The 22,364-nt window shown below is 42.7% G+C and overlaps 1 protein-coding gene across 1 annotated transcript in view; it reads left to right on the top strand.

Annotated features, from left to right (window-relative positions):
* Positions 1-19,118, top strand: part of syt9b (synaptotagmin IXb) — a 61,929-nt gene extending 42,811 nt beyond the window's left edge. Inside the window, exons 5-8 of the mRNA XM_022221103.2 lie at positions 3,145-3,265; positions 3,428-3,599; positions 3,685-3,814; positions 16,216-19,118. Coding sequence (XP_022076795.1) covers positions 3,145-3,265; positions 3,428-3,599; positions 3,685-3,814; positions 16,216-16,293 — 501 coding nt within the window. The 3' untranslated portion in view covers positions 16,294-19,118. The remainder of the gene's footprint in view (positions 1-3,144; positions 3,266-3,427; positions 3,600-3,684; positions 3,815-16,215) is intronic.
* The last annotated feature ends 3,246 nt before the right edge of the window (positions 19,119-22,364 follow it).

Below are 22,364 nucleotides of genomic sequence, written 5' to 3'. Positions count from 1 at the left end.
AACATATACACGTATAACACACGCCTGTGCTCAGCGCAAGGTCATTTTGTTTGTGGGTACATCTAGATTAAATGGACACATTCTATATTGCTGTGATTTCTGCCACAAAGTTTACCAAGATTTCATCCGTCCAAAATGCCTTGCAGCCTTGGAGGAGTACTGCATTCTCTGAGTGCTTTTCTTGTTGGGATTGTCGCTGTCACAAGCGTTAAAAACTATGATTCATTTCACTATAGCAGAATGTTAAACATGATACTCACAGAGAGGAGGACGAATAATAAGAATGAGAAGATGGAGTTAGTCTGACATTATGAACGACTAAGTGATGGAGAGGCTTGTAGACGAAGGCCGGCTGCTCCTGAGGGACAGCAGGTGTTAGCATTATAATTGGAGAAGATGGACTGTCCACGCTCTCTCTCTGCTTTATTGGGCCGCTTCAGAGCACCGGTCTAATTTAATCGTCCGAGCGCAAGTGACCATAATCTTGACCGCAGGCTTGATTTGAGTGCTCATAAGAGTAGCGGCCGACACTCTATAGTCTGAAACCTGGAGTCTGTGCGATGGCAGGAAGATATCACATTATCAGTGCAGAGCTGAAGGCCCTTTTGATCCTCTGTCTCTGCACAGACCTGCCGGTTTGCCAGGATTCATGTCCACCTCGGAGACATCACAGAGCTGATTACCGCCCGGAGCTTCAGAGGCGGATTCAGTCGAATGAATCAACTCGTCAGAGCGTGGCGGCTCCTACATACGTGTTGGTGTGCTTGCAGATGCTGACATTCGTGATGAATCCGTTCATTTTGTTCAATCTGATTTTCAGTGATGTTGCGCCGAAGACTCGGAGCAGCAGCTTCCTAACGTGCACCGTTCACATAATGTGACTCTGGTTAATCTTAATCAGCGAGATGAGCAGCTCATTGATGTCTTACTGGGACAATGATTTTCCAGTGGAATGGCAACATGTGACCTTTAACGAGGCTTTCTAGCTAATTGGTTGCTAAACCAAAATGCAAATCACTAACATCCTGTTTGTTAATCACTCATTGGACAGAATGCACTAAAGACACCCTAAAGACATCCAATGTTTTCCCTTCATCGCTTTAAAACATTGAAATAAATTTGTCTCTGTTGACAAGAATTTACAAAATGTCAACATGACAACAGGTTTCTACAAAGTAATGTCAATTAATTAAAAACATGAAGGGCAAAGTGAATGAATGCATCAGTATTCAACCCTTTCAGGTCAGGATGGGTAGATGGACCGCAACTGCAAAAAGTGTCTTCAAACCACTTCTGAGGATCTTTCGCTGTTTGCTTCGGCTCATCGTCTGGATGGAAAATAAATCTTCTCCAAGTCTCAGTTCCCTTCAGACTGCATCAAGTTGTCCTTCAGGATTTCTCTAGACTTTACTGCATTTGTTTTATCCTCTGCTTTTACGAGCCTTCCAGGACCTGCTGCTGAGGAGCATCATGATGCTGCCTCCACCATGCCTGAGGATGGTGTGTTTGTGATGATGTCCAGTGTTTGGTGTCAAACATAACATCTAGTCTGATGCACAAAAAGCTCCATTCTGGTCTCCTCAGACCAAAGAACCTTCTTCCCGGTGTCTTCCAGAGTCTTTCTCTGTGTCTCCATGAAGCTTTGACTGGTGAAGAACAGACAACAGTTGTTGATGAACAGTCTTTAACATCTCAGCTGCTGAAGCTGGAACTCCTTCAGAGGAGTCATACTAGGTGTCTTGGTGGCCTCCCTTCCTAGTCTTTCTTCCGAGTGTCTCACTTTTTGAGGACGTCCTGCTCTAATCAGATTCATTCATGTTCCATCTTCCTTCCATTCCTTAATGATGGATTTAACTGGACTCAAAGAGATATCTGATAAATGTTCTTGTATCATCCTGACTGATGCTTTTCAAAAACTTCTTCCCAGAGTTTCTTGGAGTGTTATTTAGTTTTCATGGTGTAGTTCTATCCCTTTAAAATCTCCAAAATGTAGCACACCTTATGTTTTGGCTTCATTCAGATTCCCTAACAGGAGCTCTGTGACAGCTCAGCATGTGCACGAAAACTAGAAATCAGAGTTTCCCCTGTAAGAAACCTTGCCGTTGTTCGGGTCTCGTAAACACACCGCTCACCTTCACACCATCGCATGCTATTTTCAGACGTGTTAATTAGGAAAAGCTCTCGACACGTGCACGAATGTGGGGGAGGCTGTGAAATGGGGACGATCTCGTAGGAAAACAGGAGTAGGTAAAAGGTGACGGTAGACAAGCTGAAGCACATACTTATTTAAAGATGCAGCAAACATCCCCACAGAACAGCCTGCATGACATTTCAATGCTTCTGCTTGCCATCTCTGCCACGTCGCAGATGTGATTTCAAAAATGTTTCCAGCTTTTTCTACCCGAGGTGTTGCCGCCATGATCCATATCTGAGGTGTAAACGCTTGTGTCATTCATTTACACATATTATAATGCGCCTTCTGCTGAAGCTACTGCAACCTTGTTTGGTTTTTATCATAAAACCCTTTACCAAAGACGTTTGGACCGCAGACTGTGGGCTGTGTTTTCAGGGCTAATACAGACTATTAATGATCAAGGATTTCTGATGAACATTTGCAGGAAAATGAAAATTTTGTGTCAGAATTTGGACTAAGACAAAGCACAGAATTGTGACTACAGATGGAGAGAGGCGGCTGCAGCAGAGCCAAAGTAGTGCATTTTTTGAAATTGTTTTATTCTGAAAATGTAAAAAAAAACAACTGAATATTGGTTGCAACAATCAGTCAACTCGTACCAAGAAGTGTCCGGGTGTTATACTCATTCACAAAGTACGGACCAACTGTCTGGATCCATGTTCACTGTTGATTTCAAGTGTTTTTCCCCCTTCAACTTCCTAAAATAAATGTTTGTTCGCTTCTTTTGTGGTTTAATCTCTTGAAAATCAATCAACCTTCTGATGTTGCAATTACATCAAGACTCAAGCCTTTAATTTTCTCATCTGGAACAAAGTATCCACACAGAATTCAGTGATTGCCATCTGTGACTGCAGCAATTTCTCTTAAAAGTTTGATACAAAAACTTTCTGCAGCATGAGAGGAGAATGAGCCACACTAATACAGAAATGCAATCTAATATTTCTTCACAGGACAACGTGGACCTTGGAGAGCTGATGTTCTCGCTGTGCTATCTCCCCACGGCCGGCCGGCTCACCATCACCATGATCAAAGCCAGAAATCTCAAAGCCATGGACATCACTGGAGCTTCAGGTGGGCGCTGACTGACAATGGGGTGAAAAGCTGGGCAGCAAAATGAATATGCGTGGCGTTTAGGTTCATAATTACTGTTTGTCAAAGTGTTTTTTGCTTAAAATTGCCGTAATGTCAAGATATTTAGGTGTCTTTACTGAAACAAATGTTATTTTTCTCCAGATCCGTACGTAAAAGTGTCTTTGATGTGTGAAGGCCGGAGGCTAAAGAAGAGAAAGACGTCGACGAAGCGTAACACTCTGAACCCGGTGTACAATGAAGCCATTGTGTTTGATGTTCCACCCGAGAACATCGACCAGATCAGCCTGCTTATAGCCGTCATGGACTACGATCGGTTAGATTCACGTTTGTTTAGATTCTACATTCACTCACAGAACATTTCAGAGTCTATAGTCGTCCTGTTCTTTGCCATCCTGCAGGGTCGGACACAACGAGGTGATCGGGGTGTGCAGGGTCGGCAACGAGGCCGAGAGTTTGGGCCGAGACCACTGGAGCGAGATGCTGACGTACCCACGAAAACCCATCGCACACTGGCACCCACTTATAGAGGTATGGATGCTTCATGCTAGAGATTTAAACTGGATTTACTACAGTATAGATGCGGTAACATACTCAGAATAACAGCGATAGCATGTTAATGTACAGGAGGTACGAGTTTATCATCCTAATTCAATATCTTAGCATGCTAGCAATGCTAACTAACACAAAACACAAAGGGTGTTTAAGATTGGTAGCAGGTATTTGGTTAAAACTAAAGTACAGGACCAATTAGAAACTCGACCTGATGATGGAGCTTGAACAAAAGTTGAGAAATCACCAAAGTTATTACACTTTATCCTGAAGGGAGCATAAAGTGTCAACCAAACTTCATGGCAATCAATCCAATTGCTCGACATCGTTAGTTAGTAGTAACATTTCACCCAAAATTTCACATGCAAACTTCATGATGGTAGAGTAGAGAGAGAAAAAGTCTGGAGATGCTGGAAAGATGGAGATATTCATATTCAAAGTGACTTAAATTTTCCCTGAAATGCTTCATATGTTGTCGAAAGTGACGTAAAATTTTGAAATGCTGATAAAAATCATAAAACAAATCACCCAAAATGGCTCAAAATTTTCCAAAGATTAAAAACAAATGTCGCCCAGTGGGCCCACCACCTACAGGGCAGGAAGTCGGGGTCGGGTGCTATGCCCACCGGGCAGTAGGCAGGAGCGGGCGCCTGGGCGTGCCGCCCCCTGGTGGTGTAGACTAGCTCTGGGGACGTGGAACGTCACCTCACTGGCGGGGAAGGAACCTGAGCTGGTGCGGGAGGTGGAGCGATACCGGCTAGATATAGTTGGCCTCGCCTCCACGCACAGCAAGGGTTCTGGAACCAGAATCCTGGAGAGGGGTTGGACTCTCTCCTACTCCGGAGTTGCCCAGGGAGAGAGGCGCCGGGCGGGTGTGGGGATACTCACAAGCCCCCGGCTGAGCGCCGCTTTGTTGGAGTTCTCCCCGGAGAACGAGAGGGTCGCCTCTCTGCGACTTCGTGTTGCAGGGGGGAAAACTCTGACTGTTGTCTGTGCTTATGCGCTGAACAGCAGTTTAGAGTATTCGGCCTTCTTGGAGTCTCTGGGTGGGGTCCTGGAAGGGGTACCGCCCGGGGATTCCATGGTTCTCCTGGGAGACTTCAACGCTCACGTGGGCAACGATGGAGAAACCTGGAGGGGGTGATTGGGAGGAACGGCCTGCCCGATCTGAACTCGAGTGGTGTTTTGTTATTGGACTTCTGTGCTAGTCATGGTTTGGCCATAACAAACACCATGTTCGAGCATAAGGTTGCTCATAAGTGTACTTGGTACCAGAGCACCTTAGGCCAAAGGTCGATGATCGACTTTATAGTCGTATCGTCAGACCTGCGGCCGTATGTCTTGGACACTCGGGTGAAGAGAGGTGCAGAGCTGTCAACTGATCACCACCTGGTGGTGAGTTGGATCCGATGGCGGGGAAGACTGCCGGACAGACCTGGTAAACCCAAACGTGTAGTGTGGGTGAACTGGGAACGTCTGGCGGAGGACCCTGTCCGTAGGGTTTTCAACTCCCACCTCCGGAAGAGTTTCTCCTGCATCCCGGGGGAGGTTGGGGACATGGATTCTGAGTGGTCCATGTTCAAAGCCTCCATTGCAGAAGCAGCTGTTAGGAGCTGTGGTCTGAAGGTCACTGGTGCCTGTCGCGGCGGCAATCCAAGGACCCGCTGGTGGACACCAGCGGTGAGGGAGGCCGTCAGGCTGAAAAAGGAGACTTTTCGAGCCTGGTTGGCTCGGGGGTCTCCTGAAGCAGCTGACAGGTACCGGCTGGCCAAAAGGGCGGCAGCTGCAGCAGTTGTGGAAGCTAAAACTCGGGTGTGGGAGGAGTTCGGGGAGGCCAGGGAGAAGGACTTTCGGTCGACCTCGGGGAAGTTCTGGCAAACCATTCGACGCCTCAGGAAGGGGAGGCAGGGCTTCGCTCAGGCTGTGTATGGTCGGGGTGGAGAACTGTTGACCCGTACTGGGGATATCGTCGGGCGGTGGAAAGAGCACTTCGAGGAACTCCTGAACCCGGTAAACATGTCCTCTATGGAGGAGGCAGAGCGTGAAGACTCGGGGGTATCTGCGTCCATATCCGTGGCAGAGGTCGCCGAGGTAGTTAAAAAGCTCCTCGGTGGCAAGGCGCCAGGTGTGGACGAGATTCGCCCTGAGATGCTGAAGGCTCTGGACATTGTTGGACTGTCTTGGTTGACACGTCTATGCAATGTCACGTGGGCATCGGGTACAGTACCTGGGGAGTGGCAGACCGGGGTGGTGGTCCCTATTTTTAAAAAGGGGGATCGGAGAGTGTGTGCCAACTACCGCGGTATCACACTTCTCAGCCTCCCCAGGAAAGTTTACTCTCGGGTGCTGGAAGGGAGGATCCGACCGATAGTCGAACCTCGGATTCAGGAGGAGCAATGCGGATTCCGTCCCGGTCGTGGAACAGCGGACCAGCTCTTTACCCTTGTGGAGCTGCTGAGGGGGTCATGGGAGTATGACCTGCCAGTCTACATGTGCTTTGTAGATCTGGAGAAGGCCTACGACCGTGTCCCCCGAGGGGCTTTGTGGGGGGCACTGCGGGAGTATGGGGTCCGAGGCTCGTTGTTACGGGCCGTTCGGTCCCTGTACAACCAAAGTGAGAGCTGTGTCCGCATACTCGGCATTAAGTCAGACTCGTTTCCGGTGGGCGTTGGACTCCGCCAGGGCTGCCCCTTGTCTCCAATCCTGTTTGTGTTTTTCATGGACAGGATTTCAAGGCGCAGTCGTGGTGGGGAGGGTTTTCGGTTTGGGAGCCTCAGGATCGCTTCGCTGCTTTTTGCAGATGATGTGGTTTTGTTGGCATCCTCAGACCGTGACCTCCGGCACGCACTGGAGCGGTTTGCAGCCGAGTGTGAAGCGGCAGGGATGCGGCTCAGCACCTCCAAGTCCGAGGCCATGGTTCTCTGCCGGAAACCGGTGGAGTGCTTCCTCCGGGTTGGGGGGGAGTTGCTTCCCCAAGCGAAGGAGTTTAAGTATCTTGGGATCTTGTTCACGAGTGATGGGAAAATGGAGCGGGAGATGGACAGGCGGATTGGTGCGGCGTCAGCACTAATGCGGGCGTTGTACCGAACCGTCGTGGTGAAGAGGGAGCTGAGCCGTAAGGCGAAGCTCTCGATTTACCAGTCCATCTACGTTCCAACCCTCACCTATGGTCATGAGCTTTGGGTAGTGACCGAAAGAACAAGATCGCGGATACAAGCGGCCGAAATGAGCTTCCTCCGTAGGGTGGCTGGGCTCAGCCTTAGAGATAGGGTGAGGAGCTCAGACATCCGGAGGGAGCTCGGAGTAGAGCCGCTGCTCCTTCGCATCGAAAGGAGCCAGTTGAGGTGGTCTGGCCACCTGATTCGGATGCCTCCGGGGAGACTTCCTCTGGAGGTTTTCCGAGCACGTCCGTATGGGAGGAGACCCCGGGGCAGACCCAGAACTCGCTGGAGAGATTATATATCTCGTCTGGCCTGGGAACGCCTCGGGATCCCCCAGGAAGAGCTGGAAAGCGTCGATGGGCGGAGGGACGTTTGGAACGACCTGCTTCGCCTGCTGCCCCCGCGACCCCGGATAAGCGGAGGAAAATGGATGGATGGATGGATAAAAACAAATGTGTAAAATGATCAAAACTTGTCTGAATGACTGAATATAAATGTGTCCAAAATGGCTCAGAATTTGCCAAAACGACTGAAACTTAAAAACGTGTATAAAATTATTGAAGAAGGTGTTAATAATCAATTTAGAATTTGTCCAAAACGGTTGCAAAATTGTTCATAATCCAACCTACTGGATGTATAAAATGAAGTCAGCATGGCTCAGAAACAGTGAACAGAGGAGCAAGTCGTTGGAGATACATTCAGCATGGAGAAACATCTTTCTACTGATGATGAGCAGAGTGGAGAAGAAACATGGAGATAGTTAAATATCTACAATATGTGGAGACAAAACGACCACAGAGAGACAAAATGACCAAAACAAGGCACAAAATGACACAACAGAGATGCAAAACAAAAAATACAAGAAATTAAACTATGAAACTAAATCTGATTATCATTACTGTGGGCTCATTTTTATTGATCAGGGGCTCATTTTTCCTCACTGTGGGCTCATTTTTATTAATCATGGGCTCATTTTTCTTCACTGTGGGCTCATTTTTATTCATCATGGGCTTATTTTTCCTCACTGTAGGCTCATTTTTATTGATCAGGGGCTCATTTTTCCTCACTGTGGGCTCATTTTTATTGATCAGGGCCTCATTTTTCCTCACTGTGGGCTCATTTTTTAATCAAACAAAATGTCATATTTAGGTAATAATATACTCATGTACACAGAGTCTTCATTCAGAGCAGAGTTAACTGAGTGTAGTGATAATAGACTGTGTAGCAGAAATAATAAGAACAATAATAAAACAATTGCATAACAGAAACGCTGCACGGCCCTCGTGTCTACTCCGCTTGTTTTTTTGCTGTGATTACTGCGACCGAAGCACCTTTTTTCCCTTCACAGAGAAAGAGGCGGCTGCATTCACAGAGCTGCTGCTATTTCTGAATTCCCAGCCCACACTCATTAAAAAAACAGCGCGCTCTAAAACAGATGCTGGACCGATTCATGTAAATTCATGTTGGTGAGCTAAATATATGCTCAGCTGGAGGGGTCAGGAAATAAAACACCTCCAAATGGGTCGCCTGAATAAAGCTCAGGGTTTGTTTGGAGCTTTAACTCAGCGTCATGGATGGGAGCTAGCCGGGAAGCTAACGTGCTAACGGTGCTTCCGTAAGTCCTCTGTAGACTTCATTAGTTTCGCCGCAGGAGGTCTGCTGATGCTCATTACGACGGAGGTGAGGGACCTCTGCGGGATTATCCGTCTCTAATGAACGTGTCGCTGAAATAAAACCCAATAATGAGTCTGTTTGGGTACGTCGTGTGTGATGCTAATGAGTCAGATTCATCTCCAGTTATTGGTGACGGTGAAGTAATAAAGACGATATTTAGACATTCACAGCTGTAAACAGATGGAATGAGATGAGAAATGTTCTGTTTGTGGAAGTTTTACTGTTTGGAAATGATGCCTGCATTTTATTCATCAGGGAAGTTTAAGCTTTGTGGAAAAAAACTGTTGAAAAATTAAAGTTCTGTAGTTCTGAAGTCAATAATTAGCTCCATTTTGGGGGCTTTGTTTTTTTTAGCTTCTATTACGTTTTACCTGACCATGGGTTCTTTTCCATCACTGTGGGCTCATTTCTTTTTTCTGTGGGCTCACTTTTCTTCACTGTGGGCTCATTTTTGTTTACAACATCCACATCCACAGTTGTAGTGTTTTCTGCTTACTACAACGACATGTCTATCAGAAGCGGTTTTAATACTACACCTACTACACGCATGTGAACAGATGTGTAGCTCTCCTTATGTAATTTATAGTGCGTGAGCTGTGGGTTGTTATTCTCCCTTCGTGCTGCTGTTCCTTATGAATGGCTTCCTCCTCTGTGTGTGTTCATGTGTTTGTTGAGCCAGAAGCAGCAGGAAACTACATTCAGCACATTCTGTTTCACTTTCAAAATGCCAGTCGTTTCATTTCGGTCACCAGGAACTCGCCCACATTAGCGTCACGCTGTTTTCGCTGCAGAAAAACTAGTAAATGAAGCTACGGCTTTGTTTACCGGAGGTCAGCGACCCTGATATTTGAGGCTGGAAGAGCTCTCTCGCTGTCTTGAGGGCTATTTGTACGACGCTAACAGAGAAGCAGCGAGTTCTGTCCGACGCTCAGCGCTAGTCTGAGGCCATTAGCAGCAGCTCTGGACTCCAGCAGCAGCAGCACAGATCCGGCTAATGGCTTATTTGTGTTTGTTTGAAAGATCCTCGCAGAAGCCCTGAGGGAAGTTCATTGCTCATGCATCAGCGTGTGTACAGCTGAAGCACAAATGATACGTTTGCATGAAGTAAAATGAACAGATTTCAGTGTATGACATCAAAATACATTCATCAAGCTGCAGCACAATCATCAGAGCACTCAAACATGTCCAACAGGACTTAAAAATTCGTCTAAAATGACTCAGAACGTGTCCTAAATGATCAAATGTTTCCAAAGTGGCAAAAACACGTCAAAGACGAGTTGAAAATTGGTACAAATTGTTTGAAAACACAACATCTTCAGCAAAACTCACCAAATGTTCTGCTGTTAACTGTAAGAGTGAACACAAGAGCTTGTCCAATGACCCAAAATGTGTCCAAAATTGATCAAAACATGTCCAAAATGACTTGGAAAATTAGATAAATTAGTCTAAAATTACTTGAAACATGTCCACAATGACTGATATGTCCAAAATGATAAAAACAGGTCAGACGAGTTGGACATTTGTCCAAAATTTCTCAGAATTTGCCCAAATTGACATAAAAATACATAATCTCGAACAAAACTGACCAAATGTTCTGCTGTTGGCTGCAAGAGTGAACACAAGAGTCTTCATACACTCAAACTTGCCCAAAATGACCCAAAAATTGTCCAAAATGTATCAAATCATGTCTAAAATTATTAAAACATGGTCCAAAATGTATCCACATATGTTGAAAATGACCTAAAATGTCTAAAAATTACGTGAAAATATGTTCACATCGACTCAGAATTTGTTCAAAATGACTTAAAATATGTCCAAATTGACTTGAAAACTCTAAAATATTTGAACAACGAGCTAAACTCATAAAAACTTCTGCTGTTTGCAAGAGTGAACACAAGAGTCTTCATGCACTGTCGGCATCTAAACAACTGAACACCCAGTGGATTTTTATTATTTTTCTCCACAACTACGTAGTGCAGCTAATATGGCTAACATTACCATTAGCTTTGATGGTGCAAACTTTACTTTGGTAAGACTGATTCATTTGCTGAAAAAGGCACCTTTAAAGCTGCACTAACACATTTTGTTGCAACTTCGAAGCAGCAGAACAAGCCAGAAACACAATGTTTACATGAGCTAACTGCTAATTTTGTCTGTCTGATAAAATATGTGTTATCCTCCCAATACCAGACATTACTTTCCTTTAAAAGCTGTCTTAAATCAATCCCAGACACAGGTTTCTTCTCCACTTCAGGTTTTTCTCTGAAGTGTCGGACTAAGACGCTCTGACCTGCTGACCACAGTCTGACAGCATTAATAATTCACCGGCTCGATCTCTTCAGCCAAAGCTGTAAAAACACACTAAGACCAGCAACATCAAATTGCTCTTGAATCCCCGGAGTCACTTCAAGCCAGTTCCGATGCTATTGAGTGGAAAGTGAAGGGGATGCAGAAAGCTGAAAGCTCGCTCGCATCCACTTTGTCGCATGAACGAGCGGCTGGATAACAACACGAGGGCCGATCACGCCGAGGTTCAGAAGCCAACTTTCAGCTCCTATCTCGGGGTTTTCTAGTCTCCGGGGAGCTGGCTCAGGTTAAAAGATATCGCCCGTCAGCCAGCTGCAGGCCGGGCCGAACGCACATCAAAGAGGAAAACATCAAAATCACCAACCTGCTCTACAAGGAATAAAAATAAAAAGGCTCATCCTGACAACATCCAGCCAACAGAGGCCTGATTGCACCAGCACTACAGCTGAAAATCACAGAAAATCAGATAATTCCAAACTAATAAGTGAATCCATGTAGGCAAGTTGCACATTTTATTGAACCTTTTAATATTTGAGCTGCTTCACAAAAGTCTAACAGCTAATAGTTGTGAGACAAAAGTCGATGGTGCAAATCTGTCTTTTGAGCAGCTCTACAATGTTTTAAGACTAATCCGTTATTTTTTAAAGCAACAGACGTAGCCACAGGACATTTGGGGAATAGTAGGTGTTTGAAATGACTGTTGATGTTAGTGACTAAGAGAACAGGAAAAGAGTGACACGAAAACTAAGTAAAAACTACAAAAAGATGAATGCATTGCGCTTGACATTTGCACCTAAGCTTCAATAAAAATAGCGAAAATCCATTTTTATTGTGTTTTGTGGACATTATAAACTTGGAGGTGCACAAATAAAAGCTGTAAAGATGTGAAAACATTTCTCAACCCCTCCAACAACTAGATAACTCCCCAGCTAGTAGGAATTAGACCTCAACTCTGCCCCCACATGGCTTCCAGTTAAACCAATCAGAATGAGTCAGTCCACCAGGTTTATTTATTTTCTGCAGCCACTTCAGCTACTGAATTCTAAAATGTCTGAACCATGAACAAAACTCAACAAATTTTCTGCTGTCATTTGCAAGAGTGAACACAAGAGTCTTCATGTACTCAAACTTGCCAAAAATGACCCAAAAGTGGTCTAAAATGGTGTCAATATTGGTCCAAATTGACTTGAAAACTCTAAAATGTGTAAACAAACAAAACTCACCAAACCTTCTCCTGTTGGTTTTAAAGTCAAAATTACAAAAACATGTCAAAGATGAGTTGAAAATTTGTCCAAAATGACCAGAATTTGTCCAGATTGACTTGAAAACAAAACAATGTCTTGATGTCTGTGTAGGTTCTCATTCATCCAGGTCATGGTTATCCAAAGTAGTTTAAATCAATCCACTGGACTTTAAGAAAGTTCCTTGAAGACATTTCACCTCTCATCCAAGAGGCTTCTTCAGTTCTGGTGGTGGTTGGTGTTGCCTCAGCTTTTATTATTGATCACGCCTGACGTACGTCAACGTGGTTATTGCATTTGGTGCGGTATCTGGCTGGGTAAGTATGTATGTGGGTATGTATGTATGTATGTATGTATGTATGTATGTATGTATGTATGTATGTATGTATGTATGTATGTATGTATGTATGTATGTCCGGTCAGATATCTCTGCAAGTGCTGAAGTCAGGATAATCAAACGTGGCACTGAAGATCAGTCTAAGGTCCCCTGCTCAGTTGTGGAGTTAGAGGTCAGCAGATCAAGTAGGGAGGGAGATACGTAGGATGATCAAAATAGATACAGAGTATCATGCATGAGCATGGTTCTGCCCTCTACTGGGGGCTCGTCCAGTTTTATTTTTATTAAAAAGCTGAGCCAACACCAACCACCACCAGAACTCAAGAAGCCTCTTGGATGAGAGGTGAAACCTCTTCAAGGAACTTTCTTAAAATCCACTGGATTGATTTAAACTACTTTGGATAAAACAGTGCCTTGAGCAAAATTCACCAAATGTTCTGCTGTCAGCTGCAAGAGTGAACACAATCTTCAAGCACTGAAACTTGTCCAGAACAACTTAAAAATGAGTCTAAAATGACTCAAAACATGTCCTAAATGACTCAGATTTGTCCAGAGTGACAGAACATCAAAGATGAGTTGAAAATTTGTCCAAAAAGACAGAATTCGTCCAAATTGACTTGAAAACACAACGTCTTGTGCAAAACTCACTAAATGTTCTGCTGTCCGCTACAAGAGTGAAAGTCTTCAAGCACTTACATTTGTCCAAAACAACTTAAAAATTAGTCTAAAGTGACTCGGAATATGTCCTAAATCACTCAAAATGTGTCCAAAATTGATCAAAATATGTCCAAAATGACCTAAAATGTGTGAAAATATGTTCAAACTGACTTAGAATTTCTTAAAAATTACTTGAAGTCTGTCCAAAATGACTGAAATTGACTTGAAAGCACAACAGCGTCTTGAGCAAAACTCATTAAATGTTCTGCTGTTGGCTGCAAGAGTGAACACCAGAGTCTTCAGGCATTGCTAGCATCTGAACACCTAAACACCCAGCGGATTCCCATTATTTTTGATGGTCTCTACAACTATAGGGAAAACCTCAGTTTTCAGAGCTAAACAAATAATTTAGAACACTATATTGCAGTATTTTGGGCTGAAAAATTGAAAAACACAGTCTGAAGATGTGAGATTTTAACTAATTTGCTGAAAAACAGACATTTAAAGCTGCACTGACACATTTTCTTGCACTTGGAAGCAGCAGAACAAGCCGGAAACAGAACATTTACATGAGCTAATCACTAACTTTGTCCTTTGTCTGATAAATTCTATGTTGTCCTGCCAATACCACACATTATTTTTCCTAAAAAACTTCCTGCCACAGCTGGAAATGGGATTCGTGAACATAGTCGGATTAAACAAAACCATTACATTGCAAGTTGTTATTCTATTCTAGTAATTTCAGTAGAAACTAATCGATCAAAATGCAAAAACTGAAACATGCACTATATTTCCTTTCTCTAGAGCAACACACTTCCAATCGTACATACATTTCGGACATTTTATCCAGGTCTATACCAGTCTATAATAAGGTGTTACCACTGTTCTTATCAAATCAAGTTCATTTTAAACAACCTGAGTCCACCAAAGTTGTTCCACAGAGATGAGCTCAGAGAGAATCTAGTGTGAGATTGATCTGTCCACCTTTAGCAGCATTAAGCCCCTCAGGATATTTACCTCGGTGTAAAATATACTCAGAAGACTGCACCGGGTTAAATCTGAGGCCATGACTTTTAGCACCATGACTCACTCTAACAACACGACGGTTAGCCGGTCAGTCCATTACCCTCCACTTTAACACCTCCAAACACCACCATTTACTGGGAAATTTACCGAACACAATCATGTTCCCCAGACATGATCAAATTAAGCTTTTAGTGTGGAACTGGGTCAGAAACCTTTTCACCGCTGACTGAAATCCAAACAGAGAGACATCTGTGTTTTCTACTGGCTCACAAATTCTATTTACAGTGAAGTAAAGAAAAAAAAACACAAGCAACTGACCACCTCTCCTGTGCAGGAATATTACACAGGTTTGGCTTCTCACCTATAAGAAAATTATATTCCCTCAGAGTAAATCTTGTTTGGAAGATGGTTTTGGTATCAAATGTTGGTAACAGTGATAAAAAAAATTGTCCAAGATGGCTCCAAATTAGTTTGGAAGCCACAGACAATGACCCAAAAAATGTCCAAAATTACGCCAAAAAAAACCTCCCAAACTTACTCAAGTTAGCAAAAAATTACTCACATTTTTTTCAAATTGTCCAAAGTGACTCAAAAATCAGTTTCTAGATAAAAATGGGACCTTTCAGTCTGTATAACTTGTTCTGACCAACCACCTATCACAGGTCACTTGTAAGTCAATGACAATGACCCAAAAATATCTAAAATCACCTCCAAAAAATCAAAACTTACTCAAGATCAAATTATTAAAAATGTGTCCATAAAAAAACTTGGATGAAAACTTTTCAAAATGACTCAGTATTTCTCCAAATTATTCAAAAACTGCTCCAAATGATCTGAAAATTTGTCCAAAATAACTGAAATTGTACAAAATTGGCCAATTTTGATTGTCTGTAGACTGAGACACCTGGATGGATGTAAAACTGATCTGGTGTCAGTTTTTGTTGGAATCCAAATCTGTTTTCCTCCTAAATGTCATGGTTCTATCTGCTGGACTGATGAAGTTCTGAGGCTCAGAAATGATGGAAAAAGTCCATTAAAAAGTGATAAATCTGGACCAACCTCTATGGACTTCAAGGACCTGGAATTCTGGAAATATTCATAGTCTGAAGGTAGAACTTCAATCAGTAATAAGGTTACTGGAGATGAAGAATCAGATGATTGGAAGGCTGATTTTTCGTGGAATGACCTGAACTGATATGAATATGGAGAGATGTAGTATAAAATAAACCAACTGGTCATTGAAGAGTCGGTACGATTTCAGTCGATTTCCTTCGGTTCTGTACAACGTGACTAAGTAGTGCAGCCTTAAGATTCAAATTATTGTACATAACATTCAAGCTAACTGTGGAGTTCAGTCTTTGTCTGGTAGAGTTCTGTACCCAAAGGATGAACTGTTTCGTCACTGGATGGTCAAAACGTCAACAGTCTGTCCATACCTTCTAATCTATGCAAACTTTCCAAGCCCAATACCATTTTTAATAATAATAATGGATTAGATTTATATAGTGCTTTTCAAGGCACTCAAAGCGCTTCACAATGGATCCATCATTCATTCCCTCACACATTCTCTCTCTGGTGGTGGTAAGCTACATTTGTAGCCACAGCTGCCCTGGGGCAGACTGATGAAAGCGTGGCTGCCAATCCATGCCTACGGCCCCTCCGACCACCACCAACATTCACACGCATTCATACACCAGTGCGAGAACTCTGGAGGCAAAGTGGGTTAAGTGTCTTGCCCAAGGACACAACAACACTTGGTCAGAGCGGGAATCGAATGCTCCTTTGAACGACCCTTTGATCATTGGACAACCCGCTCTACCACCTGAGCCACAGCCGCCCCACAGCTGTTTTGCATCAACTCTCAGCGCAAACGTTACATATTTTGTGGTTCTCTGAGGCCCAATCTAAAACTTTGGTGAACTTTTCCAGCCTTTCTTTCTGTCTGCTGCCCACTAACTCTGTCTCTTTGTTTTCCAGTGGGTCGGACAGGGACCGACGGTTAGCGGCAGCCAAGGAGGATCCACCAACTCCCTGAAGACACCTCCATCACCGTGACCACACATCAAACAATCACTCTTAAGAGGCTCAGGGTGGTAGAAAGATGGACGAGGGACCAACAGAAGGTCCTAAATAGACGTTAAAGCAGACTAACCATCAGTAGATCCATCAGCTAGCAGCTATCACTCCAACTGAGGCGTCATTAGACTGAGCTTTAGTGCTAAGACTGTTGCAGAGGCTAACACCCACTTCTTACTTCCTCTTGTGTCTTCACAACCAAAACTAACTACATTCCAAGTGAGCTACTACTTTTGTTTGTCATATCGAGCTGTTTACTGACAGTATTAACAGGTTAACAGGCCCAGCTTTTGTTCTTCTTTTTTACTTCTTAGCAAAATCGCAGTTTGTGGACCAAAATCGTTTGTTTTTAGGCGAAAGTGTGGCGCTGTAACTGTGTGAGTGATCCGCTATCATAGACAAAGTATTTGCTCAGTAGTAAGAGTTAGAAGCGACCTGTTCAAGACTCTTTTGGACATTTTTGCGTTGGAACTCGTCATGCGTTGGTTTAACAGTTTGTGTTGGATGGTTTTGTGGCAGAACATTTCCAGTAAAGACGTAAACTGAAGAGTAAAACAGCTGGCAGATTAAACATAAAGTGTTTTATTATGTGCATGTTAAATTGTCATACTTTGTTAGCAGGGTGTGGTCAAAATAAAGGAAACACAAGCGGAATAGTTGTCATTATTGCTTGTTCTGGCATAAAGGGCAGTCGGTTCTTACTCTCTAAGGCAGAGTGATGAAGCTTTTGAGTGATTCTTTTGGTTTTTTACAACGTGATTGTTCATTTTTTGCAGTTTTGGACTACATTTGTTGTGGTAGTCAAGGCTGTTTTCCTCTCCAGGAACTCTCAGGCCATTTTAAGATGACCTCAACCTTCTTATCCATCTTCTGCCAACTAGAACCGACTGTAGAAAGAGTTTCAGAGCCGTTTTCATGGTTGAACAAGCTCATAGTTCAGGGTGCGGTCTTCAGATCATCCTGAAAAACTCCTGCAGAGGTCTTGATGGTGATTATTTGGACTCAGAGAGACTCGATAACCCAATAATCGTAAAGATAAATCATTGTACAATGGAAATTACCTAACATGCTAATAGAGCTATTTTTAATCAGACATTCACCACAAAGATTGCTCGCTTACGTTAGCCGTTTAAATTAAAGAATACTGTTTGAGTAGGCTACCTGGAATCCATTGAGTGTCACAGAAGCCTTTGTCATGGTGCCCATTGCTAGTTAAAGTCCCACAATGCTCTTTGCTTGAGCAAGTTTCCTCTGGTCTCTACAGTATTAAACGTAAAGAGACTCCACCTGGTGGAACAACCAGGAACTACAGCTGATCTACATTTTTTGACATGTACGACCTTCTTTGTTTCCTGCCTTATCCGTTGACATTTTTAATCGGTTAAAAAAAATAAGATAAAGCTAACATCGTGCATCATAATGAAATGGAAATTCTGAAAAGTCAGTTGCATAGCTTGTTTAGTAAAAGTTAGCACCGTCTTGTGCCTGCAGTGGGAAGTCAGGAATTAAACCGGTGCTCTTATGCTGAAAGAATTTTTAGTATTGTAGCTATTCTGACGCAAACGGAAAACAAAATGGTCCAAAAAATACTATTAACTAATATGGCTTACGACCAGATTTTAGCTACAGAGTAATAGATTATAATGCAGGACTTGTTTGGGTTTACATTGTACTTAAAGCTGCATTAAGTGATTTGTTTTTGTCCTCGAGGGGAAGCTTTTCTTTTAACACATCCAGCAGACAAGGAGCAACACTATCAGTCCTATTTTAATGACAAAGCCATCTGTCCTTCCTTTGGGAAGTATTTGCCATTTTTGCACATAAATGTTTGTTTACTTTATAAATGTGCCATTTGGTCCTTGGCACGAAGCATGTAGTCATTTTTTCTGGACTGTAGATCCCAAACAATGAACTAAAATGAGCTAAAATGAGAGAAACTGCAGAGTTAGGTGGTTATTTTCACATTTTCCATACATTTTTTATGTGGTAGCGCTGCATGTTAATAAAAAAATATCAGTTAGTGCAGCTTTAAGTGTTGCAGATCCCTTTAGAAATTCATAGTTAATGAAATTACACGCTGCTGATTGACGTGCACTGAGGATTTTACAGCCCCTGAGGGTGGATGCTAGCACAAAGGTGAATGCTAAGAAGGTGTGATTCATTAGTGCCAGTTTCTCCAATGAGCTCACTTTGATTTTACCAATTAAACCCACATATTCTGAATAAACTGCGACAGCTCGAGTGTTGATGGGAACTGAAACTGCAAAAAAAAAGAACCCATATTGTAATAAACTGCTGTAGAATGATTGTGTCAAGTGATGTCAGTTGCACAAAAACTACATCTGCAAACGGATGGGGAATCCTTTGTGCCTTTTAGATGGAGGCTTTGCCATTATAATGTAGATGGCTTCTATTTAGACAGAGTTTAATATAGAATAAAGGTTTAATTCCTTCCCTTTGCAGGGATTTGAGCTGCCCTGAGCCTCCATAGTGAAACCGAACGCAGCGTTCTTTTATCTGGACCACACCCTGCAGTTGTTTTATTAAACCAGTGTTTGTTTTTTGAAAAAATTCTGATTAATGCCAGTATTGTTTCTGTCTTTGTATTGGACACTGTCACAGATAACGGTTTGTGTTTGTAGGTACGATGCATGCATCATATTTTCTGCAGTCATTTTTAAAACATTTTTTTCTTTTTGTTGTGAGATACTAATCATGCTGTAAACACGAGATGTATTCTGAACCTTAAGGCAGACTGTGTAAATTGTCCTTTCAGATGTTATTAATAAATATTTCTATACATAGTTGATTTTTGAGGCTTCTTCACGCCTGAGCTGGGATTGAAACACCTGTGAGGAGCTTGTGACACACGTTATTTACACACCTTTACTGAGAAAAAACCTCAAAAGGTGAAATATCTTCATGTTTTAGGTGATTTGTAGCTGAGATTCAGTTATTATCACCTTAGAGCTGTACTCATTAAAAGACAAGATTTCAAAGCAACAATTAGAGACGTTAAATCTGTTAATTCACTAACCAGAAGAATGCTAGCTGCAAACCTATTAATGTTAGTAACTAGCCAAAGAATGCTAGTAACTAGCTAAAAATGCTAGTTGCAAGCTTATTAAAGCTAGTAACTAGCCAGAAGAATGCTAGTTGCAAGCCTGTTGATGCTAGCAGGGTCGTGAGACACACGCAACTCCCTTCACATGCTCTGATCTGAAAATTTTTATATTATTAATTTCCAAAATTTTCATTGGAAATTTACATTACTGATACTCCGATTTCCGGCGCTCCTGAACACAACTTCGTTGTCCGACTGCAACTGAATGCACCAATGATGTTAGTCTGATCTTTGATTGTATTTCATTTGGATTTGAAGAAGCTTTGAAGACGTTTCCTGATGCCAGAGTAGAAGACGAGCAGCTTTGTACCTTTGAGGTAAGAAGACTGTGGCCGTTTCTCAGTACATAACTAACGGAGTCTCTTAGAAAACATCATAGTAGTAAAACGCCATCATCTCCAAGATTTAAAATACTTTCATTTACTGCAAATGAATATCTCCTCCAAATGTCTCACTAATAATCATTATCAGCCTTAAAAACCCACAAAACACCCCTCTATACTGGACCACACTTAGTACAGTCCAGTTCCCCCTTCTATAAATCTGCTTGGAATCTTCCACTTCCTGTTTGTCAAAGTGGCCTTCTACCTGGACAGGTTTTGTTGGAGCTCATCAACAAACATTTTGGGTAACTGCACTTTAATATGGATGGATGACACTGAATTAGAGTCTGAAATGTTTGCTAGGTTAGCGTCCCACATGTTCTTTGGCTCAGCTAAAGCTAACTCTCTCCAACTTCTGGATATCTGGAGTTGCTTGTTGTTCAGATATCTTGCTGGAGGTGCTGAAGCTCAGAAAGTCTGAGATGTTTGTTCAGAATCAGCTCATTCTCAAGTCTTATCTGAACTGTCCTCTTTTGTTTGAACTTTCCCTAAACTTAGGAGTTAATGACAGAGCAGCACATCCAGACTCAGTCTCATTTATGTCGAGATTAAACTTCAGTGTCATTCATTGATGTTAAAGTGCAGTTTTTCACATGTTTGTTGCTCATGCTCCCGACCAAACCAGTCCAGGTGGAAGACGATGTGAAGAGACGCTCCAGAGAATGAATATCACACATTTATGTTGGAAATAAATGTCCTTTAATTAGACATTGTCATGCAAAAGTTGGATTTCCCTTTAATGATGTTCAAGTCTTTGTTGCGTGTTTTGTTGATGTTGGTTTTTAAATGCTTTCTGACACTCGGCCCCAAAGATTAAAAACCTTCTACGGCTCACAAGCTGCAACAATTCACACATTATCAACTACACTATATTGCCAAAAGTATTGGCTCACCTATCCAAATAATCAGAATCAGGTGTTCCAATCACTTCCATGGCCACAGGTGTATAAAATCAAGCACCTGGACATGCAGACTGCTTTTACAAACATTAGTGAAAGAATGGGTCGCTCTCAGGAGCTCAGTGAATTCCAGCGTGGAACTGTGATAGGATGCCTCCTGTGCAACAAATCCAGTCGTGACATTTCCTTGCTCCTTTTTTTTTATTGCTGTATAATTTTATTTTTTTGTCTGCATATATTCTCATTGTTTAACTCTATGGAAGGGGTGTCAACAGTTTATGAGGTTAATGCATATTTTAGTCTTGCAGCCAAATATTTTATTGTTATTTTGTGACCATCACCAGCCCTCCCTGAAAGCTAAGCTGACATTGTTTATTATAATTCCCTGTTAAGAGCCAGGGAGGGCAGTGCTACACCTCAGTGGTGACGTGAAGGGAAACAAAGGGTGGACAGGACGAAACAGTGTTGTGCTCATCCAGCCACAGAACTTTCATCCATATTTTACATGAAGAACCATTTTCAATACTGCCTGCCTATGTTTTTTTTCTGATTTTTTTTAAGCTCAATGTTGTTTAATTATTCCTTAATGTTATCTCTATAATAAGATTTTATCAGGCAAAATGCTCTTAAATTACACCAGAATGTAAGAAAAAGGATCAATAATTTTCAAAATTAGACCCCCTGTCAGCATCCTGCACAAACCAGACCTCACTCTAAGATCTGGTCACAAGTTGGCAACTCTGTGCTAGTAACTAGCCAAAGAATGCTAGTTGCAAACCTGTTTGTCCTAGTAACTAGCCAAAAAATGCTGGTTACAAGTCTATTAATGCTAGTAACTAGCCAAAGAATGCTAGTTGCAAGCCTATTAAAGCTAGTAACTAGCCAGAAGAATGCTAGTTGCAAGCCTGTTAGTGCTAGTAACTAGCCAAACAACGCTGGTTACAAGCCTATTAATGCTAGTAACTTGCCACAAGAATGCTAGTTGCAAGCCTATTAAAGCTAGTAACTAGCCAGAAGAATGCTAGGTGCAAACCTGTTAATGCGAGTAACTAGCCAAAGAATGCCAGTTGCAAGCCTATAGGTGCGAGTTGCTAGCATAGGAATGCTAGTTGCAAGTGTATGGATGCTAATGACAAGCCTGTGAATGCTTGTGGCAAGCTTATGGATGCTAGTTGTTAGTTTTGGAGTGTTGCTACCCTATGGATCCTTGTGACTAGCCTAGGAATGCTAGATTGAAGCCTATGGATGCTGCTACCCTAGGAATGCTACAACACTACTGATGCATGTTGCTACTTTTGGAATTCTGCAGCTCTACGGATGCAGTGACTACCCTCGGACTGCTGCAACCATATGGGCGCTAGTTGCTAGCCAGGGAATGCTAGCTGTAAGCCTATGGATTTCTCTTGCTAACCCAGGAATGCAGCAACCCCCACAGACGCAAGTTGCTATCCCAGGAATGCTGCAACTCTGTGGATGCTAGTGACTAGCCGAAGAATGCCAGTTATAAGCCTATTAATGCTAGTTGCTCGTCTAGAAATGCTAATTGTAACCTTATGGATGCTAGTTGCGAGTCTTAGACTCCGAGTTTCAAGTCTATGGATGCTAGTTGCTAGCACAGGAATGCTGCAACCCGACGGATGCTTG

This window comes from Acanthochromis polyacanthus, chromosome 8, assembly GCF_021347895.1.
Source record: "Acanthochromis polyacanthus isolate Apoly-LR-REF ecotype Palm Island chromosome 8, KAUST_Apoly_ChrSc, whole genome shotgun sequence".
Taxonomy (NCBI): Eukaryota; Metazoa; Chordata; class Actinopteri; family Pomacentridae; genus Acanthochromis; species Acanthochromis polyacanthus.
This window is presented reverse-complemented; position numbering and strand designations above follow the sequence as displayed.